Genomic DNA, 18,054 nt, shown 5'->3' on the forward strand with positions numbered 1-18,054 from the left:
TTAATTTCTTTAAATTTAAAAATTCTCAAACATGAATCTTAGCATCATTTAAAATATTTTTAAAACATGTCTATCACCAATGTTTACAAAAATAAAAGCCAGGTAATGACTTTTGCAGACACGGTGTATACACAGTACAAAGTCCGAGATCTGGACTCGTCGGAACTTCCACGATTCTGGATTTGAGATTTATCCATATATGAGATCATCAGTTTAAATCAAATAAGATCACATGTAGAAGTTATAAAATCAAAAATGTGAAATTTGATTTGATTTTGATGCATAAATGCTTTATTATGAAACAATAAAGCTTTTATGAACCAAAATCAAAATTTTAAAAATTAAATAAAAGCTTAATATTTATTTGTTTTGCTCATTAAACATTTCTTCAATGCAAATTGTTTCATGTGCTTCATTTTTAAGTGAATATTTTCACTTTAATTCCTTAGACAGATGTAATTACTTATTCAGTTACGAAGTTCTATTGTTCAAGTCCTGTAATTGCCATGTCGAGAATTTCCAATAAACTGTCAGTTAATTTTTTTTCCTCAGCAACCTCTCTGTCCCTTTCTTCATTACAATAGCAATATCTTCTAGATTTAGAATCATACTAGATTTCATCATTCGTTAGTTGATTAATAATTGGGACATTGCCATCAAAAAGAAAATCTTCTATTATATCATCTTGATTTATTACTACTACTCCACAATTCTTCACAAATTCCATTAAATGGAAAATTTAACTTTTTTTAATGCCATCTGAAAACCTTTAAATTCGTGGCTATCATTATAAAGCTTAACTAGCATCCACTATACACTACTAATGATGTATCATGAGATTTGCAACTAAGGACATATCATTCTGCTAAATTATATCTTGCTTCTACTGCATACTGATCAAGTTAAACCTGAATTATGTTAATTTAGTTATTTATTATATTTAGGCCTATTTCCCACATGTGCTTAAGGCTTATCTGAGACCCGATTTAATATCCAACATATAGTTTCTGCATACCCAAGGCCAGCACTACCCATTTTTCCATCTGGTGCAGTCTCTGTTTGTCCTAAATTCTGCTGCCAAGCACCTCACAAATTTCTAAAGATTTTGCCATCCCTTAATTTTGTAATTCAGTACTTCTCTAAATTATAAAAAATTTTTGGCAATTTGGCTCTCCTAAATTCTACCTCTCAATATGGCGACATCAACTTTAGTGCTTGTCCTGCGCTTATCTTAATAACAAATTGGTTATTCTTAATTCAAACAGCACTAAATGTAATCTTTTGGCCTATGAATATTATTTATACAATTTATTTTTTGCATATGAAAAGGAATTTCTGTGAGATTTCTCATTATCACACTCAACACTTCACAGCACAATTAGCTGAAGTCTGTAATCATAGGCAAGCCTAATGCCAAATTAAGTGCAAACTACCATGCTCTTTGGTATTCAGTTGTTAATACTAAAAAAATATATATATATGCATCGCTGCATGAGTCATCATGTTGTTGTGTGTTGACAGTCATGGGATGATGAAAACAAAAACAAAAAAAAAAAAAAAAAGTAAATAATGATTTGACAGGTCAGTGAAAGGGAGATAAATTATTCACCAAGTAATAAAATAAAATGTAGAATTGTTTTAGTTTGATATGTATTCCCAATAAAAAGGGGGCTACAGAGCCAAATGATTGATCACATACGTTTATGCTAACAAATGACTGTTTCTTCAATATTTTATTTTTTGACGAATTTATTTATTTTTTGATAAAATTAGGAATCAGGACTGTCTATGTTTTATTATGAGAAAATATCAAATGCATATGCATAAAGCATATCAAAAATAAAAAACAATATGTAAAAAAATTCTGATGGGGCTCAAGATTTTAAAATTCACTCAAAAAATGAGTTGATTTAATTAAGAGGTTACTTTTTTAAAGTTTAATATGGTTTATCAGTAGACATGGCCCAAGTGGAATAGTAAAACATTTTATAGATATTATATTGCATTTAGGCTAACATGGGAACTTTACAAATCTAATGTATATACTTAAGGTTTTTAATTAGATATGTTATGATTGAAATTCATTTTTGCTTAAATCAATCATTTTAAAAAGTAGAAAAAAAATAATATTCTAAAAAACTGCATCTACTGATTTTAATTAATTCAACTGGTTCATTAATAACAGACAGATTAAACACGAAATAATAATATTTTATGTTCTTCTGAATGGTAGTAGACTCAAATGAAAAGTGAAACAATACATTAAAGTGAAAAAATATATTTGAAAAGTGATTAAATAAAGTGATAGCATAGTTCTACAAAAATATTTAATATTTTGAATTTGATATATCATGAAGTAAATGCATTTTTATTTAATTCAGATTGAAAAGTTAAAAAATACTATTCTTAAGAACTGCATGTGGTCCCCTTTGCTTTTAACTAGCTTAAACTGCTCGTCAGTAACAGCCGAATTAAATTTGTCAGAATGTAATCTAAGATATATTACAAAGGCAAAATGCATAATATTTACCTTGCATTTTGCCGACTGGCAACAGACCTGAATGAAAAGTGGAAAACAGTGCAAAAATTGCATTTGAGACTAATAGCCTGAATGAGCGAATCTTTTGGGCTAAGAAATTCTTTTTTTAAAAAATTCCACCTTATCCCCCCTCCCAAAAGTTGTGTCAGATTTTAGATAATTCCAGATATTTGATGTCCAGATTTCAGACTTTGTATTACATAAGTGTGAGTATGTAACAATATTACATGTATACACGTGTATAGATAAAACAAAATCATAAATATGTCAGTTCCTTTTTAGACCTAAAAATTTACACTGAATATAGTAAGACTTCATGTACAGTAAGAGAGAAAAATCATTACTTTCTTCAATCAAATATTCTTAAAATTTTACATGTACAGTAAGAAAGAAAAATCATTACTTTCTTCTATCAAATATTCTTAACATACTGTTTAATTTAAATACGATAAAGAAAATTTCAATACCATTCTGAATTTGAGCAACCTTTTTTGATATTTCTCCAATAATCTGTTTTCTCCATTTCTCTGCAGCCTTCAAGTCATCACAGTCACAAGCTAAGAATGGTCGACGTTCCTGTTGTCCTTTACCTTGTTCAGCTAACTGAGCAGCTCGAAAACGAGCCAGAGTAGTCCTGTATGGATAAAATAAAGTTAAAATTTGTGAAAGATAATCAAATTCTTTTCTTTTTTTTTTAATTTCTAGCATAATTTCAAGCTTTTGAGTAATGAAAGCATGTTTTAGTCAAATATATAAAATAAACATAAGAGGACAAAAAAAAAAAAAAAAAAAAAAAAAACCCTTTTATTGAAGTATAATTATCTAATCTTAATTTACACTTTGATTTAAAAGAAAATGTATAGAAAGTTTAAGAAGCTAATGAAATTAAGTAAAATTAATTTTAATAACATAGTATGCTTTTCAAATTTTCAGCATTAGATAAAATATTTCAAAGAATAATAATGAATGGAAAAATAATGAAGTTAAAAAATTATTTAAAATTTTTTATGGATATTAATTTTGATTGTTCTTAAAATTTAATGTTGCTGATTATATGGAAATTTGGCATATACAGCAGAATTCTGTTAAGATTTCAATAACCAGAGGATTAGAAATCTTAAATGCGGAAATCCTATGCGAAGATCATTAAAGTCTTAAACCATGTAAAAGCTTATTAAAAGTAATAGGATAATTAGTAAACAACTTTAAAATCGCCACGAAAGTTAAAAGAAAAAACTTCAGTGAGGTAAAATAAATATATTCAGGAAGTCTTTTCTAGTTTGGCAGAATTTCCTCAATGTAATAGAAGCTTCCTTTTACACTAAGCATCTGCTACTCCTTCTACACACAACATAATTCATTAAGGTATTGAAATCACAGTAGTTTTTTGGAATTTCAGTAGATACATACATGCATATTGTAATAAAAATTAACATGCACAGAGGATGTCTGAACTTTTTTTAATGATTTTAATGCAGTAAAATAATTAATAATAATACAAACATTATTTTTTCGGTACTTCACATAATACTCCTTAATTTTAACTACTAGTACATACGTTGATTTCCATGCCAAAAGAAAAATTCTTAATTGTCCCATGATATTCTTTCCTATTCTTGTGATCTTGTAACTTTCCTATTCCTTCCCTCTTTCTGTAATTCATCAGTTTTTATATACTTTACATGCTATTCTCTTTTCCAAATTGATCTTGATATTTGCACATTTGATGTTGACATATGATTCCCAGCTTTACCATTTTGGATTCAAATTTCTGACATTGCATGGATAAAGAAGCAAAATTTGATTTTTATATAAGGGCATGAAACCATTGTACAGGTATCACGTAATTTTTTTTATATGAAAAACCAGCCAAGATCCTAAAGCTTTTATGCAACCTTTTAGACTCTTCAAACTAAATTTCTAAGACATTCTCTGCTCTTTTTTAATAGTTAATTGTTTACTTTCTTGTTACTTCACAGCTACACTTCATCTATAATTGCAACAAATTTCTGTTTTTTATGCAATAATTGTTTTTTGTAAAATGTTCTATGATTCTGCACTATACTTTAACTCCTAAAACCATACACATGGACAGATGACTTACTGACCTATCTTATTTCTAAAATAACGTAAAACAAACTCAGTTGAGGTTTTAAAATAAAACCTTTTATTTACTTGTCAACCTAACAGTTACAGAAACTCATTCAATAACAAAATATCAAATTTTGCAGCTTGCAGGAAATTTAGAATCAAAGCTCAATTAAAGCTAAACTTGGTAATTCCAAAGTAACACATGCCTAAGTTTTTGGTTAACCCTCAATTTTAATTATGGCTAACAAAACCAATTTTAAAAATTCAGCCACAAGGAAAACAACAGAGAGACTGGTCATCGATGGTTGCAAAGGCTCTCTCTTGAACTTAAGAACTCTGTACTTATATACATTAATTAATTTGCATTCTGGAGTTGACAAGTCAACAAAAAAGAAGTTAAAGGTAAAATAATAGGATAACTGATTAATTCATGTAAAACCTTACAACATATCTTAGAAGAAGACAATGAATAAAAGATTTTTAATAAAGTTTAGATCTTCACTTATTATTTGGTACTTACGTATTAGTGCAATAACCTTGGCACAATTTAACAATTTTTTACAGAATGAAAAGGATGCTGTTTTATAAATGTAAAAAAATTATTTATCACATACATATTTTTCATTTTAACTTGGTATTTATCTAAAATTCACTAAATTTAATAAAATTACTTGCAAGCAGAGTTTTGTTCTTTACGTTTAGGCAAAAATTTATAACAATCACTAAGAACGCACACTACACAAATTTCCCTTCAATAATTTTGTGGCAAAACATTGTATTCCTGCAGAAGAAACACATGAAAGTGGTAAAGTTCTTGTTATAAACAAAGAATCCCTGTAAGGGATAGTGCTGCAAATTTTCAGTTATTACATGCGTATCAAATTTTTCTCTTAGCAATTTGTTTTGCTTTAATACAGTCAAAAGTCGTTAATCCGGACTCGTCGGGACTTCGGCGATTCCGGATTATCGATTTTTCCGGATTATAGATCATCAGTTTAAATCTGGTAAGATGGCATGCAGAAATTACAAAATTAAAAATATGAAACCGTAATTTATGAAATAAAGAACAATTATGATCTAAAGGGTATCAAAATTTACAAAAAGAAAAAGCTTAATATTTATTTGTTTACTTTATTAAACATTTCTTTCAATGTAAGTTGCTTCGTTTCATGTGATAATACTTTCTCTTTAATTCTATTAAACAGACATAATTTCTTGTTCAGTTACAAAGTTCCGCTGTTCAAGTCCTATAATTGCTGTGTTGAGAATACCGACTAATTTGTCAATCGAAATGTTTTCGTTTTCAATAACCTCTGTCACTTTTCTTCGCTATCGGAAGCGAATTATAATGACGAGGAACTTGTTTTAAATCATATCAAAGACGAAGCATATCGAGATGAAATACTACATTTGGTAAGGAATTATAAGCCAAATAAAATAAAAACATCTGCGCTGAAGATAAGGATAGTGCTGACAGATCAACTTCCAATCCACAGCGTGAAATTGATAAACAGATTTTGGATTTCAAAACATACTTTCGCTTTCTATATCCTTTACATATTAGCAAATATATATCGAAAATTCTATTTGACATAATCGAAAGTTCAAGCTTACTTTTATGAAATTGCTCTAACAGTCTGCAAAAAATAATAAGCCGGATCCAATTCGAAGATTAAGGAACAACGCAATCTGCAACATTAACTGAATTATATAATTTTAGCTTAGCTTATACCTCCGTTACACATTAAACGCGCATGCGCACAAACATATTCGCAGCCGTAAAGGTCTTACGCGCATTCTTAAACGCCTGTGCGCATGCGTGAACGCGACGCATGCGCAGAAAGTTTGTAGTTTTGAGGTCTGGATTATAGATCATTTCGGATTATGGGTGTCCGAATTATCGACTTTTGACTGTATACACACGGTTTGGGGATTTGAAAATCCTTATATTATGAGGAAGTTGAAACAGAGCAGTCCGGAAGTGAATGTTGGGTGTGGGATGCTGCATGAAAAGATTTTAGGACCATTTTTCTTCCACAAACAGATAATTATAGCCGAAGTTTCCCTAAAAACGCTGATTTATTACATTTGTCAATGGTATGAGAATCCTAAAACAGAGGTCATTTTTCAGCAGAATTACATGCCACCACACACAGAATTGTGCATTCATAGTTTTCTTGACAGAACATTTCCCAAATGATAGATTCGGAAGGATGGACTCACGTCAAGGCCACAACTTTCATCTGACATAACCCTTTTGAACTCCTTTCTGCAGGGCTATGTTAAAGACATTCTTCACCATTTCAACGAGTCAAACACTGCCCAAATAATACACTGTCAAAATCCCAAACAATACACTGTCAAAATTGTTCAGAGATTTTGTGGATACCCACAGTTACCACAGCATTGCATATTTTGAAAATTTATTGACTTCTACTGTAGTAGTTTTACTAATATATTCGTAAGGATTTATATTTATTTTAAATAACCAATTTAATTTTACATTCTTTCCTATAAGCCCTTTTTCCCCTGATTGTCAATGCCAGAATATTTAAATTTGGTAGCGGACGTGAAGTAAAGCGAATTCTACCTTGAGGAGAAAAAATTTAAATACTGAGTTCTAGACGGGAAAGTGAGAGTTTGGGCAATCACCGTCACCTCTGTAGCATGAGCTTCTATTTCTGCAGTTATTGCAGGTTTACGTAGCATAACAGCTATTACTTTGCTGCCACTTTATTTCAATGCGGGCTTCAGAAACGGGATTATCTGAGCCCTGTAGAGTAATTTCTACTACGTGTTAAATTCTTTGCCACATTGTTAATTTTAGAAAGCTGAATAAAGGATACTTTCAATTCTTCTGTGCAGTTCCTACACATACAGTAGTCACTTAGAAGATAGACAAGTGATTCTTAGTATAACAGGGCACTAACTGACATTTTAGGAGGGCAGGTCATTTTTTAAAACCATACATTGAATTTTTGAAATGGTCTTTGAAAAACTTACATTTTGTAAATAAACAATTGGCATTTATGTGCTGTAGAAAGTCATGATTATCCCAATTTCCCCCCATTTTTATAAATGATACTGTTCACTGTATCCCTAAATGTCGTGATTTCAGAATTTGTATATTCTTTCTGTATAGCAAAATGAGAATATTTTCCTTCAAAAAATTTTAAAATATAGTCTGTCTAAAATTTACGTATTTTCTGATCATCCACACCTCCACTGAAAAGTCAGAAACTCATTGGTATCTTTTGGAAGGCATACACGAACCCAATGATTAATTTTTTACCAAGCTCAAGAGTGAAAATCAATAGCCATTTTCAAAATGTTGGTGCAGTAAAAATTCCACAGAAGAGCAGTCAATCAATAAAAAAAGAAAGAAACATCAGTAATAAAACATCTACCTTTACCAAGAAATCTTTCTTTTTTTACATTATTGCTCTCCCCAGAACACAGCAATCTGTTTTTGCTTTAAAATCACATCAGAGAATTACAAAAACTTGGCTCTACAGAGCCAAAATTTTGCCAAGTAACTTCCACATTGAACACTAATCAAAAAAGGACATATGCTATGTGCATTCCTGGGTTGCTACATAAATACTTTTTGGCGAAATCGTAGATTGCCACATAACTATTTTGGTGACATATTGTTTTGCCCCAGAAATACTTTTTCACAACTTTTCAGTGGGATTGCGGATAGTACCAAAAGCAAGATAATCAGAAATGCAGATAGTAAGATAATCACAAAGTACCAAAATTTACATACAAGAGCCATGCTGAACATATAAAATTGTATTAGTAACAAAGAATAATTTTTTCCTCATTCTAAAAGTTCTCCCAAATAATTTTCTTATACTTCAATATTTTCAGTCATTTAAATCAAAATTACTTAAATTTAAAATTAATTAAAAAAATATTTCAGCCATTCTCTGTATATACTGATTGATTTTTATCAACTAATTAACTGATATAACTAACATATCAATGTCCAAGCTGTATGATCTACATTCTAACAGTGTCTGCACGCTGGGGTGATATAATATACGTGAACCTGGGTCCTTCCCTTCGGACAGGTTCAGAGCAGTGCAGATTACCAAAAGTTTAAATAACCTCCTCTAGTTACATGGAAAGGCTTCTTTGGAATTTTCTAATTTTCACTATTCAGGGAAAGAAGTAATAGTAAATTAAATTCATATGGCTATTTGGGCTATAAGGTGATTCATCTTTTAAATAATAGAATTTTTTTTATTCTTATAAGTTTGTTTTGTTTCAACATTTAAAGTGTATTCCAATGAATTTCATGTTGTCTTCTGAATAGGAAAGTTTTAATTGTTTAGACTTTTTGAAAAATTTAGGATAATCTGACACTGAACAGGACAGACTAATGACGAAATTATCTTCCATTTTCATCTTTTCCAAAAGGGCAAAATTTCATATATACTTAATATTTTCACTTCGTATTCATGAAAACTTTCTACAGCATTCAAAAATTTAGCTGTATGGCAAGTTGAGAATGTAAAACATTCTGCATTGAAGATAAAGTTATCATTATTCGAAAAATACAGAATGGATACAACCAAACTGATATCTGCAATGGATGTAACCAAATTGATATCTGCAGGGAATACAGTTACAGACAGAAGCTAGGCCAGCACCTCTGTAGTTCTGTAGGTGATTGAAATACTACTGTACCTAGATAAATGTTAAACTTCAGCCCCAATCTGGAATTTTGAGATAAAACACCTTTCAGCTTGTCATGTATTTTGAGTTCCCCTTTGCTGCACAGATACTGTATACAGACATCCATGTTTTCTACAGAATTTGAACCCAAACCTTTAGTATGGCAGTCAGCATCAATAACCATTATTTTTATAACTATTTTGGTGACATATTGTTTTGCCTCAGAAATACTTTTTCACAACTTTTCAGTGGGATTGCGGATAGTACCAAAAGCAAGATAATCAGAAATGCAGATAGTAAGATAATCACAAAGTACCAAAATTTACATACAAGAGCCATGCTGAACATATAAAATTGTATTAGTAACAAAGAATAATTTTTTCCTCATTCTAAAAGTTCTCCCAAATAATTTTCTTATACTTCAATATTTTCAGTCATTTATTTAATCAAAATTACTTGCAAAATCATAAAAAAAAAAAAAAATATTTCAGCCATTCTTTGTATATACTGATTGATTTTTATCAACTAATTAACTGATATAACTAACATATCAATGTCCAAGCTGTATGATCTACATTCTAACAGTCTCTGCACGCTGGAGTGATATAATATACGTAAACCTGGGTCCTTCCCTTCGGACAGGTTTAGAGCAGTGCAGATTACCAAAAGTTTAAATAACCTTCTCTAGTTACATGGAAAGGCCTCTTTGGCCCAATGTGTGATTCGAACCCAAGACGTTATAGGGAATATAGATACTCATAGCATTCCCGGAAAAAGTTCAGAAATGCCATTCATAAAAATGTTGAAAGAACATTGCTGAAACAGTTCACCATTTAAAGAAGTCAATATCTGGCCAAACATTTCAAATAAAGACCAAAAACTTTTTCCAGATATGTTGGAGAGATACAAGAAGATTTTTTTGTGCTCAAATGACTGCTTGAATAGGTTCAAAAGGCAGAATAGAATTTCTTCAGGAAAACTGTAGGAGAATTAAGCAGTGTTACAAAATTAGAGGTCAAGAAATTGAAAGAAAATATTTGGGATGATGTCTTTTCTTAACAGAAATAAAACAATATTTTCAAAGCTGGGCTGCTTCAAGATGTTGCCAAATTAAACATCAGAATCTAAAAGATGCACTGGCATGAAATTGTTAAAGAGTTCAAATTATAATTCTTGTGTTTCCCAATATATAAAGCTCTTGGCATTGTAGGCTTTTGGTGCTTAGAAAATTTCAAAAATCAAAACACTTACAAAGCTAATTGTAAAGTATGAGTGATTAGTACAATTTGAAGAATAGCAATAATAAGGGCTGAAGAAATTTTGGCCAAAATGTGAAGGATTTTAGTCTTGATTCATAATATTTTTACAAATACATATACTGAAAACTTGGGAATGATTAAAACTTTCTTGCCACCAAATACAATTTTGATCCTAATCCTATGGAGCAATCCAGAGCTTGAAGTGTCATTACAGAAAATAACTCATTTTACACATTTTAGAGAAGTATAATAATCAAGCAGATAATAATGTTTCACTTCTTGAGGCAATGTTAATATGTTAGAAAAATATTGGCAACTTGTTACAGAATTAGCTATCTGAAATTGCTTTCAATGATGATGAAGACAAGAATTTGCTTATCACTCAGTGGCTAAAAAAATGATATTTTAATATTTTCAAAATATGATATGGAGCTTTTTTGAACATGCACTGATGATATTATTGCATATAAAGATCCAGCTGATGAAGATATTATGATAGATATTAAAAGAGAAACATTTACACTGATTCTTCTTCTTGTAGGATGCTGATGAAATGCACCACAAGAAAAGTACTATGGAGGATACCAAATTCTACTACAAAAGCTGTCAAATCTGCAATGCATGTCATTAATAAGTTGTTAGAGCCAAAAATGATGTGGTCTTATCAATTTTGGGACAAAAAACATGCATAACATTTTCTTCCAATCTGTATCCCACCAACAGAAAATTATTCATTATTTTTGAACTCAGATTTTAAGCAAACATAAAAGAAACATTCTTCAATATTTTTGTTATTTACTTTTTAATGGTTCTCTGTTTTTCTGATAAAATGATAATTCATAATTTTAAACGACTATTTTAGAAGGAGATGTGGAACTGGAAGGAAAGATCTAAATCATGAGTTTTATGCTAAATTTATCATGTAAAATTATTATGGTATGCTGAAACTGAAAAAACTACGAAAATAAAAATAATTAATTAATTAATAACTGTAATTAAACTTTAAGATTTTATATTACAGTAATTATTCACTTCTTTTTAAAGGTGACAGTGTTAATTAGTGTACTTTTACGATTCATCAATTAATATTTATTCATTTTGTGATAATTTTCTTATGTGATTCTTTCTTTCTTTCTCAATTTTTTTTCCTTATGAGATTCGATACAGGAAACCTAACTTCCAGTCCCATGAAGAAAACAGAAAGCTATTTTTTTAAATTATAGATATTATAGGGAGTCTTACTGTATGTACCTAGCTGTAATTGACTAGTTAAACTCTGATATCTCAATTTTGGAAACTCAGATTACGATTAAGATATAAATAGATCCTCATCAAAAGAATACCAGACATTTCTAATTATCCGCCCATCCTTGCAGAATTGTTGAAAATTGGGTTCATGTTTAAGAGATCAAACCATGATCATGATCAAGAGATGATCAAAATCATGATCAAGAGATCAATGCAACATTTTGCACATTGCCAGGGCAGTCATCTTTGCCCATGGCACTATTTGAATAAGCTTTATCGTAGAGGTGACAACAACCAGATGTACATACATTTATTTTAATTCAAATTTAACGTTTTTAAAGAAACAGAATCATCTGTTAAAAGTTCAGCTATGAAAAAGAATATAAAAGAACTGCAGACCAATTTAGCACAGATAACTAAACCAAACTGCCATTCTGAACATAAATGGCCACCACACTTAGTTGCCAAACTTAATTGCCCAGTCTGTAGTATGCAAACTTTAAATGTCATCAAAGGATTAAGCTATAATCACTTTAAAAGTACCAAAACTGCTTTTCATTACTAACTCATTCAAAAGCAGTAAAATATTTAACTACTCTTTTTTTAGAAAGCTATTTTTTTAACTATGTGTTTATGCAATAGATAGTAAATTTTAGGATGTAACAATGGAAAAGTAAAAATCATTCAAGAATTTCAAACATAATTTTGCTTTAAAAATGTGTGTGAAAATATTAATTATATAAAAAAGGAGGATTATTACTAGGTGAAAATTTAGATATTTTGTGAAGGTCAAAGAATGAAAAAAATAAAGAATACTTCAATAATCTCACAAAAACATATACACAGTACACACCGCTTGCTCAGTGTGGTTGCAGTTAATGTTATCATTTGGATATTGTTATCGAATTGGCAAGATCCTGCCTGTTCATACTCAGAAACATGGAAAATACATTACTTATCGTGATCCACAATTCGGTTAATAATATTGAAGTATTATAGTATAAATTTTTTTAAACTGAAGCAGAGTTGCCAAATAAGATCAAAATAGATTATAAAAATTATCATTTGACTGAGAAATGTTGCCCTTAAGTCATCAAAAAGCTTGGTTTTGATTTTAAGCAACAATTTAAAATTAAGCAAAAAAGCAAACTTAGTTTGGGGCACATTTTGAATAACAACTGATTTTGAAGAGTGATCAGACACAGGTCCAGCCCCCCCTTTTTTTTTTCAGAAGAAGGAAAAAAAAAAAAAAAAAAAAAAGAGCAGAATTTTTATTTCCTCCTGCTCTTAAAAGAACGTACCTGAAAACATCTACACTTAATTAAGATTGCTTTTTTTCATAATTTTAACCACTTAATTACACTGTTGGCCACCCAAATTGCAACACCAAAAAAGACAAGAGATATCACAACAAAATTTATTTAGTAGATAACATGTTGACCAAGTATCAAATGATTAAATTTATAGACTTCTGTGAAGTGTGGTTCCTTCCAGAATCAGTAGCCAGAGTAGCCACCATTGTTGGAGATCACCGCTGCCACACACCTCGGCATTGATTCAAAGAGACTGTTCTTGGGGTACAGCAGACCAAGCAGCTTCCACATGTTGCCAAAGTTGATCTGGTGTGGCAGCTTGGGATGAAATCTAGGTCAATCGTTCAGCAACCATGGACCACATGTTTTCTATCAGCAAAAGATCTGGAGCGCGAGCCGGCCAGGGAAGGAATTAAATCTGGTGATTGACAAAGAACCCTTGGATAATGCGTGGCACGTGTGGTCACGCATTATCCTGTTGAAATATGGCTGTGGGCAAGCCCTGAAGGTAAGGAAGGAAAACAAGCTCCAACACCTCGCAGATGTAGCGCTGGCTGTTTAAAGTACCGGCAAAGCATACTAGAGGAGTGCGACAGTGATATCCAATAATACCCAGTGCAGGACCAGTGTGGACAATAAGGACAATTCTTAACAATAAAGAAAAAATACTGTCATAGGCAACTGCAACTACATCAAGCTCTGCAACTAGAATTACCCGTTCTAGAAATAACATTATAGAGGAAATGGAAAAACGACTGTCTATATGGATTGACGACGAAATTAAACGCAATATGCCATTAAGCCAATCTATCATAATGCCTTCTTGACAAAAAGGCAGAAAATTGGAAACACAGAAAATAGACAATGATCTGACTGAGAATTTTATTTGTTTTTATAAGTATATTCGTTTATACTGTTTTTATTTTTGTAAGAAATAAATGTTTGGTTTTATTTTTATTAAAAAAATTATTAAATTTAATATCTAACCAATTTTCTATCCATCTTCTCCTAACCCCATTATTTACATGTTAAGATAGCCTCATTTAGCGTTATTTCGCATTACGCTCTACTTTGATGGAACGTATCCTCCGCGTTAAGCGAGGTTTTACTGTATATCCGAAATGCTTCTGCATTTTGGATGATAAGTTGTTAAATAATGCAATAGGATAATCACCTATAAGAAAAATATTAATATTTTCTGCCATGTCTTCTGAATCATCTTACATGTATCGTAGTTTGTGATAATGGCATAAATTGGAAAAAAAAAAAAAAAAAATATTGGCTAATTTATACAGACCTAAATGCACATAACGTTAGAAGCAAATATGTATGTTTATGATCTTCTTTGACATACATGTGAATTTAAATTACAAGATTAAGGAAAAGCAAGCATAGAGTGTATGCCTGTACCAAGCGATGTTTTCGCGAAGGATTTCTTATGGGAAGTTGGTCTTGTTTTACATTACATAAGAAATAAATCATAAAAATTTCATTTATCCTTTCCTTTTCAGAAAAGGGAACATCAAGGACTAAACTAAGTCTTACAATTGTACCCAATCGATTGCTTTAGCTGGTAGAAAAATGACTCTGACCTGCAATAAGTCTGCTTTATTGCTGTGTATAGTAAAACGTTTTACTAATTCTATTTATTACGAATTGCTGCCCAGACGGGAAAGTGGTTCGTGAACCTGACTGCCATACCAAAAGATTCAGGTTCGAATCCCGGATAAGGCCGGTAAATTAGCAGTCCCTTTATAGGACGCAACAGTGACCCGCTTATCAGGTACCTCCATAGTAACGTGACCACCGCTTCTGGCTTTAATAATGGCCATTGTCTAAAACGGCTAGTACTCGTCATTAAAATTATATTATTGAGAATTAGTCTTTTATTAAACATAACACATACTTCCAAAAAATAGTTAAAATGCATTCTTTACTTAGAAGTGAAAGTACTTGCACGAACTATTTTCCACAGTTTCAGGTAAAAACAAATAAAAGTATAATTTTATTTTGCATCTGTGAATGTTATATTTACTTGGATTATAGTAAAGCGTCCCTTCCCAGATGCTTCTGAGGAGATTTTTCTAAATGAAACTCTCATATTCACTTCGCACATGAATAGGTCTTTATTTAATTGAATGAGACAAAGCATTTAACCCTCTGAGTGTTATGACTGGGTTTATCTGGTCATCAGAAGTTTTGCTATCTGGTATATATTAGCTTATAATTTAAAATATGTTGCTTTCTTACTTTCTTTAAGAAGAATGATGTATTCGTGGGGAATTTTCTAGAGGAAATTGGTTTGTATTCAGGTTACACAGAAGGAAATCCATAGAGATGTCTAAATATGTAGATTGTTTGCCAGAATTCGAATCCAATTTGAACTAGCACTATTTAAAAGACGTTCATTTACTCGATTATTGCTGAGCCAAAAATCTAATTGTTTTTGCAGTTATATAGTAATTCGAACAGTCATTGGATTAGAACTGCAGTTATAGCTGCGTTAGTTGTAGATTTAACGATAAATTAACTACGACTTACAAATTTTTTTTAAGTCGATAACTGATAGATTAAATTTTAAAGATAAATGAAAGATCTTATAATTTGTCGAACGACAGTATAAGAAAGTGTATTCGCCAAGGATGTTCGAAGTTTAATTAAGATCTTATTTTTTGCCCACTGACAATACTTGCCAAATGCTGCTCGAATGTTTTTTTCCTAGACATAATCGTGTCTACAATTTTTGTTTTCCAAGGAAAGTATTTTATATCATAGATAAAAATAATGCGTCTCCCTCAAGGTGCAGTACACAGCAAGTACTGATAAATTTAATTGGAATTACAATATAATTCTAGTTAATATGTTTTTTAATGGTTATAATTATATCATACTTGTAATTGCAAAAACATCAAATGAGTTCTATAGATTAGTATATTAGTATTTATTGAAAGCACCAATACTGAACATTTTAATATCTTCGATACTGAAAAGATGTTTCACTACTCTCTTGAAATGTATATTTGATAACGTGTTCTTATTGCTGTACTTCTTATTATATATTTTCCTACACAATTCATAAAGCTTTGCAATGGGAATTATGGAATTTTTCTGTTATGTTTTTACCACCAATCCTCAAATTCCATATCACAGATTATGTTCTTACTGCATTAATATAAATATTAACAAGACATAGTGCACAATAAAAATTAAACTTTATTTAGGAACATTGCGCATACTCCCCGACAGCCTGCCTGTTTCGCTCTGCTCGCTACTCGTAAGAAATTTCTCCTCTAGGGTTGCCACACTTATCGGAGGGCGCAACGCGCGCTCCTTATCGCTATCACCACAGAGTTTCCCCCCAGTTCCTTTAATGACTATTCAAAGGAACGACATAGGTTATGAAATTATCTTAGAGGATCCGTACTGTCGGGTATTTTTTACATGATTACAAAATTAGAATATAAAATTAGAAAAGATCAAAATGCAATTCAATATATAACAAGGTATTGACACATATAATAAACATGAAATAACAAGAAATATGTTAAGATATGAATTTTAAAAAAGTGTTTTAAATTGTTATGTAAGAAGCAAGTTTCTTAGGGAAGTGAACATATCTTCCCGATCTGGTGACAGTTTGTGTCTTAGAGAGTTCGTTTGCAGATTTATTCTGCTGAACTGTTTTTAAGTCTTTATTTGTTTTTAGTTCAGGCAAATTAGAGTCCGAAAGCAAATAGGCTGGTTTCACACGGTCTATAGACACAGTAGATTTCAGACCGTTAATATCAATTGTGAAAGTTTTGTCCGTTCTAGAAAGAACTTTATGCGGACCTGTATATGGTTGGCACAGAGGTGGCTTTACTCGATCGACACGTAAGTATACATGCGTACACGACTTTAAGGTAGCACTTACATAACATTTTTCTTGGCAATGTGCAGATGTTGCTATTGGATTCAACTGTTGCATTCTATGCCGAAGATTCGTGATAAATTGTGTGTCATACGGAGATATCTTAGATGACGTTATCATATCACTAGGCAGCTTGAGAGTTGTGCCGTACACCAGTTCAGCACAAGATGACTGTAGATCTTCCTTTACGGCTGTCCGAATACCAAGCATAACAACTGGTAGTGTTTCAGTCCAGTTATTGGTCTCGTGAGCCTTGAGAGAAGATTTTAAATGTCGATGAAATCGTTCAACAATGCCGTTTGACATTGGATGATAGGCTGTTGTTGTGATTCTGTTCGTACCCAAAATGCGCGTGAATTCTGCAAAAAGTGCGGATCTCATTTGAGAACCTTGGTCTGTTGTTATGATCGATGGGCAGCCAAAACGAGATATCCAACAGTTGAAGATGGCTCTGCAAATAGTTTCCGTTTTCATATCCGGGATGGGAATGGCTTCAGGCCATCTGGAGAATCTATCTATTAGAGTCAAAAGGTACACGTTGCCTTCTGATGGAGGTAACGGTCCGACGATATCCATATGGATTTCTGAAAAACGTGCATCAGGAAGAGAGAATGTGCCCAGTGGTGCTTTCGTATGCCTAGTAATTTTCGATTTTTGGCAAGATTCACAGGATTTCACCCAATTTTTGATATGACGTTTCATATCGGGCCATACATAACGAGAACAAATAAGCTTCGTAGTAGCTGCAATTCCTGGATGTGACATATTATGCAGATGATTAAAGATGAGTCTGCGAAAGGAATTCGGAACAAATGGACGAGGAATGTCTGTTGATATGTCACAAAGAATATTACCATCAGAATACTGGCACGGTTTAAATTCCAGTTTCAAAGATGATGTGTTGTTTTTGAGAAGGTCTTGTACCTCCGGATCATGCCGTTGAGCTTCCGAAAATTTTTTAAAATCCAAAAATGGAGATTTTGTTATGGAATCAATTTCGATTCTTGAAAG

The 18,054-nt window shown here is 31.5% G+C and overlaps 1 protein-coding gene across 1 annotated transcript in view; it reads right to left on the reverse strand.

The window, feature by feature from the left end:
- Positions 1-18,054, reverse strand: part of LOC118181483 (pre-mRNA-splicing factor ISY1 homolog) — an 81,301-nt gene that overhangs the window by 32,737 nt on the left and 30,510 nt on the right. Inside the window, exon 3 of the mRNA XM_035350636.2 lies at positions 3,007-3,173. Coding sequence (XP_035206527.1) covers positions 3,007-3,173 — 167 coding nt within the window. The remainder of the gene's footprint in view (positions 1-3,006; positions 3,174-18,054) is intronic.

This window comes from Stegodyphus dumicola, chromosome 1 (genome assembly GCF_044657685.1).
Source record: "Stegodyphus dumicola isolate Sdum_Otavi_A_Nest chromosome 1, ASM4465768v1".
NCBI lineage: Eukaryota > Metazoa > Arthropoda > Arachnida > Araneae > Eresidae > Stegodyphus > Stegodyphus dumicola.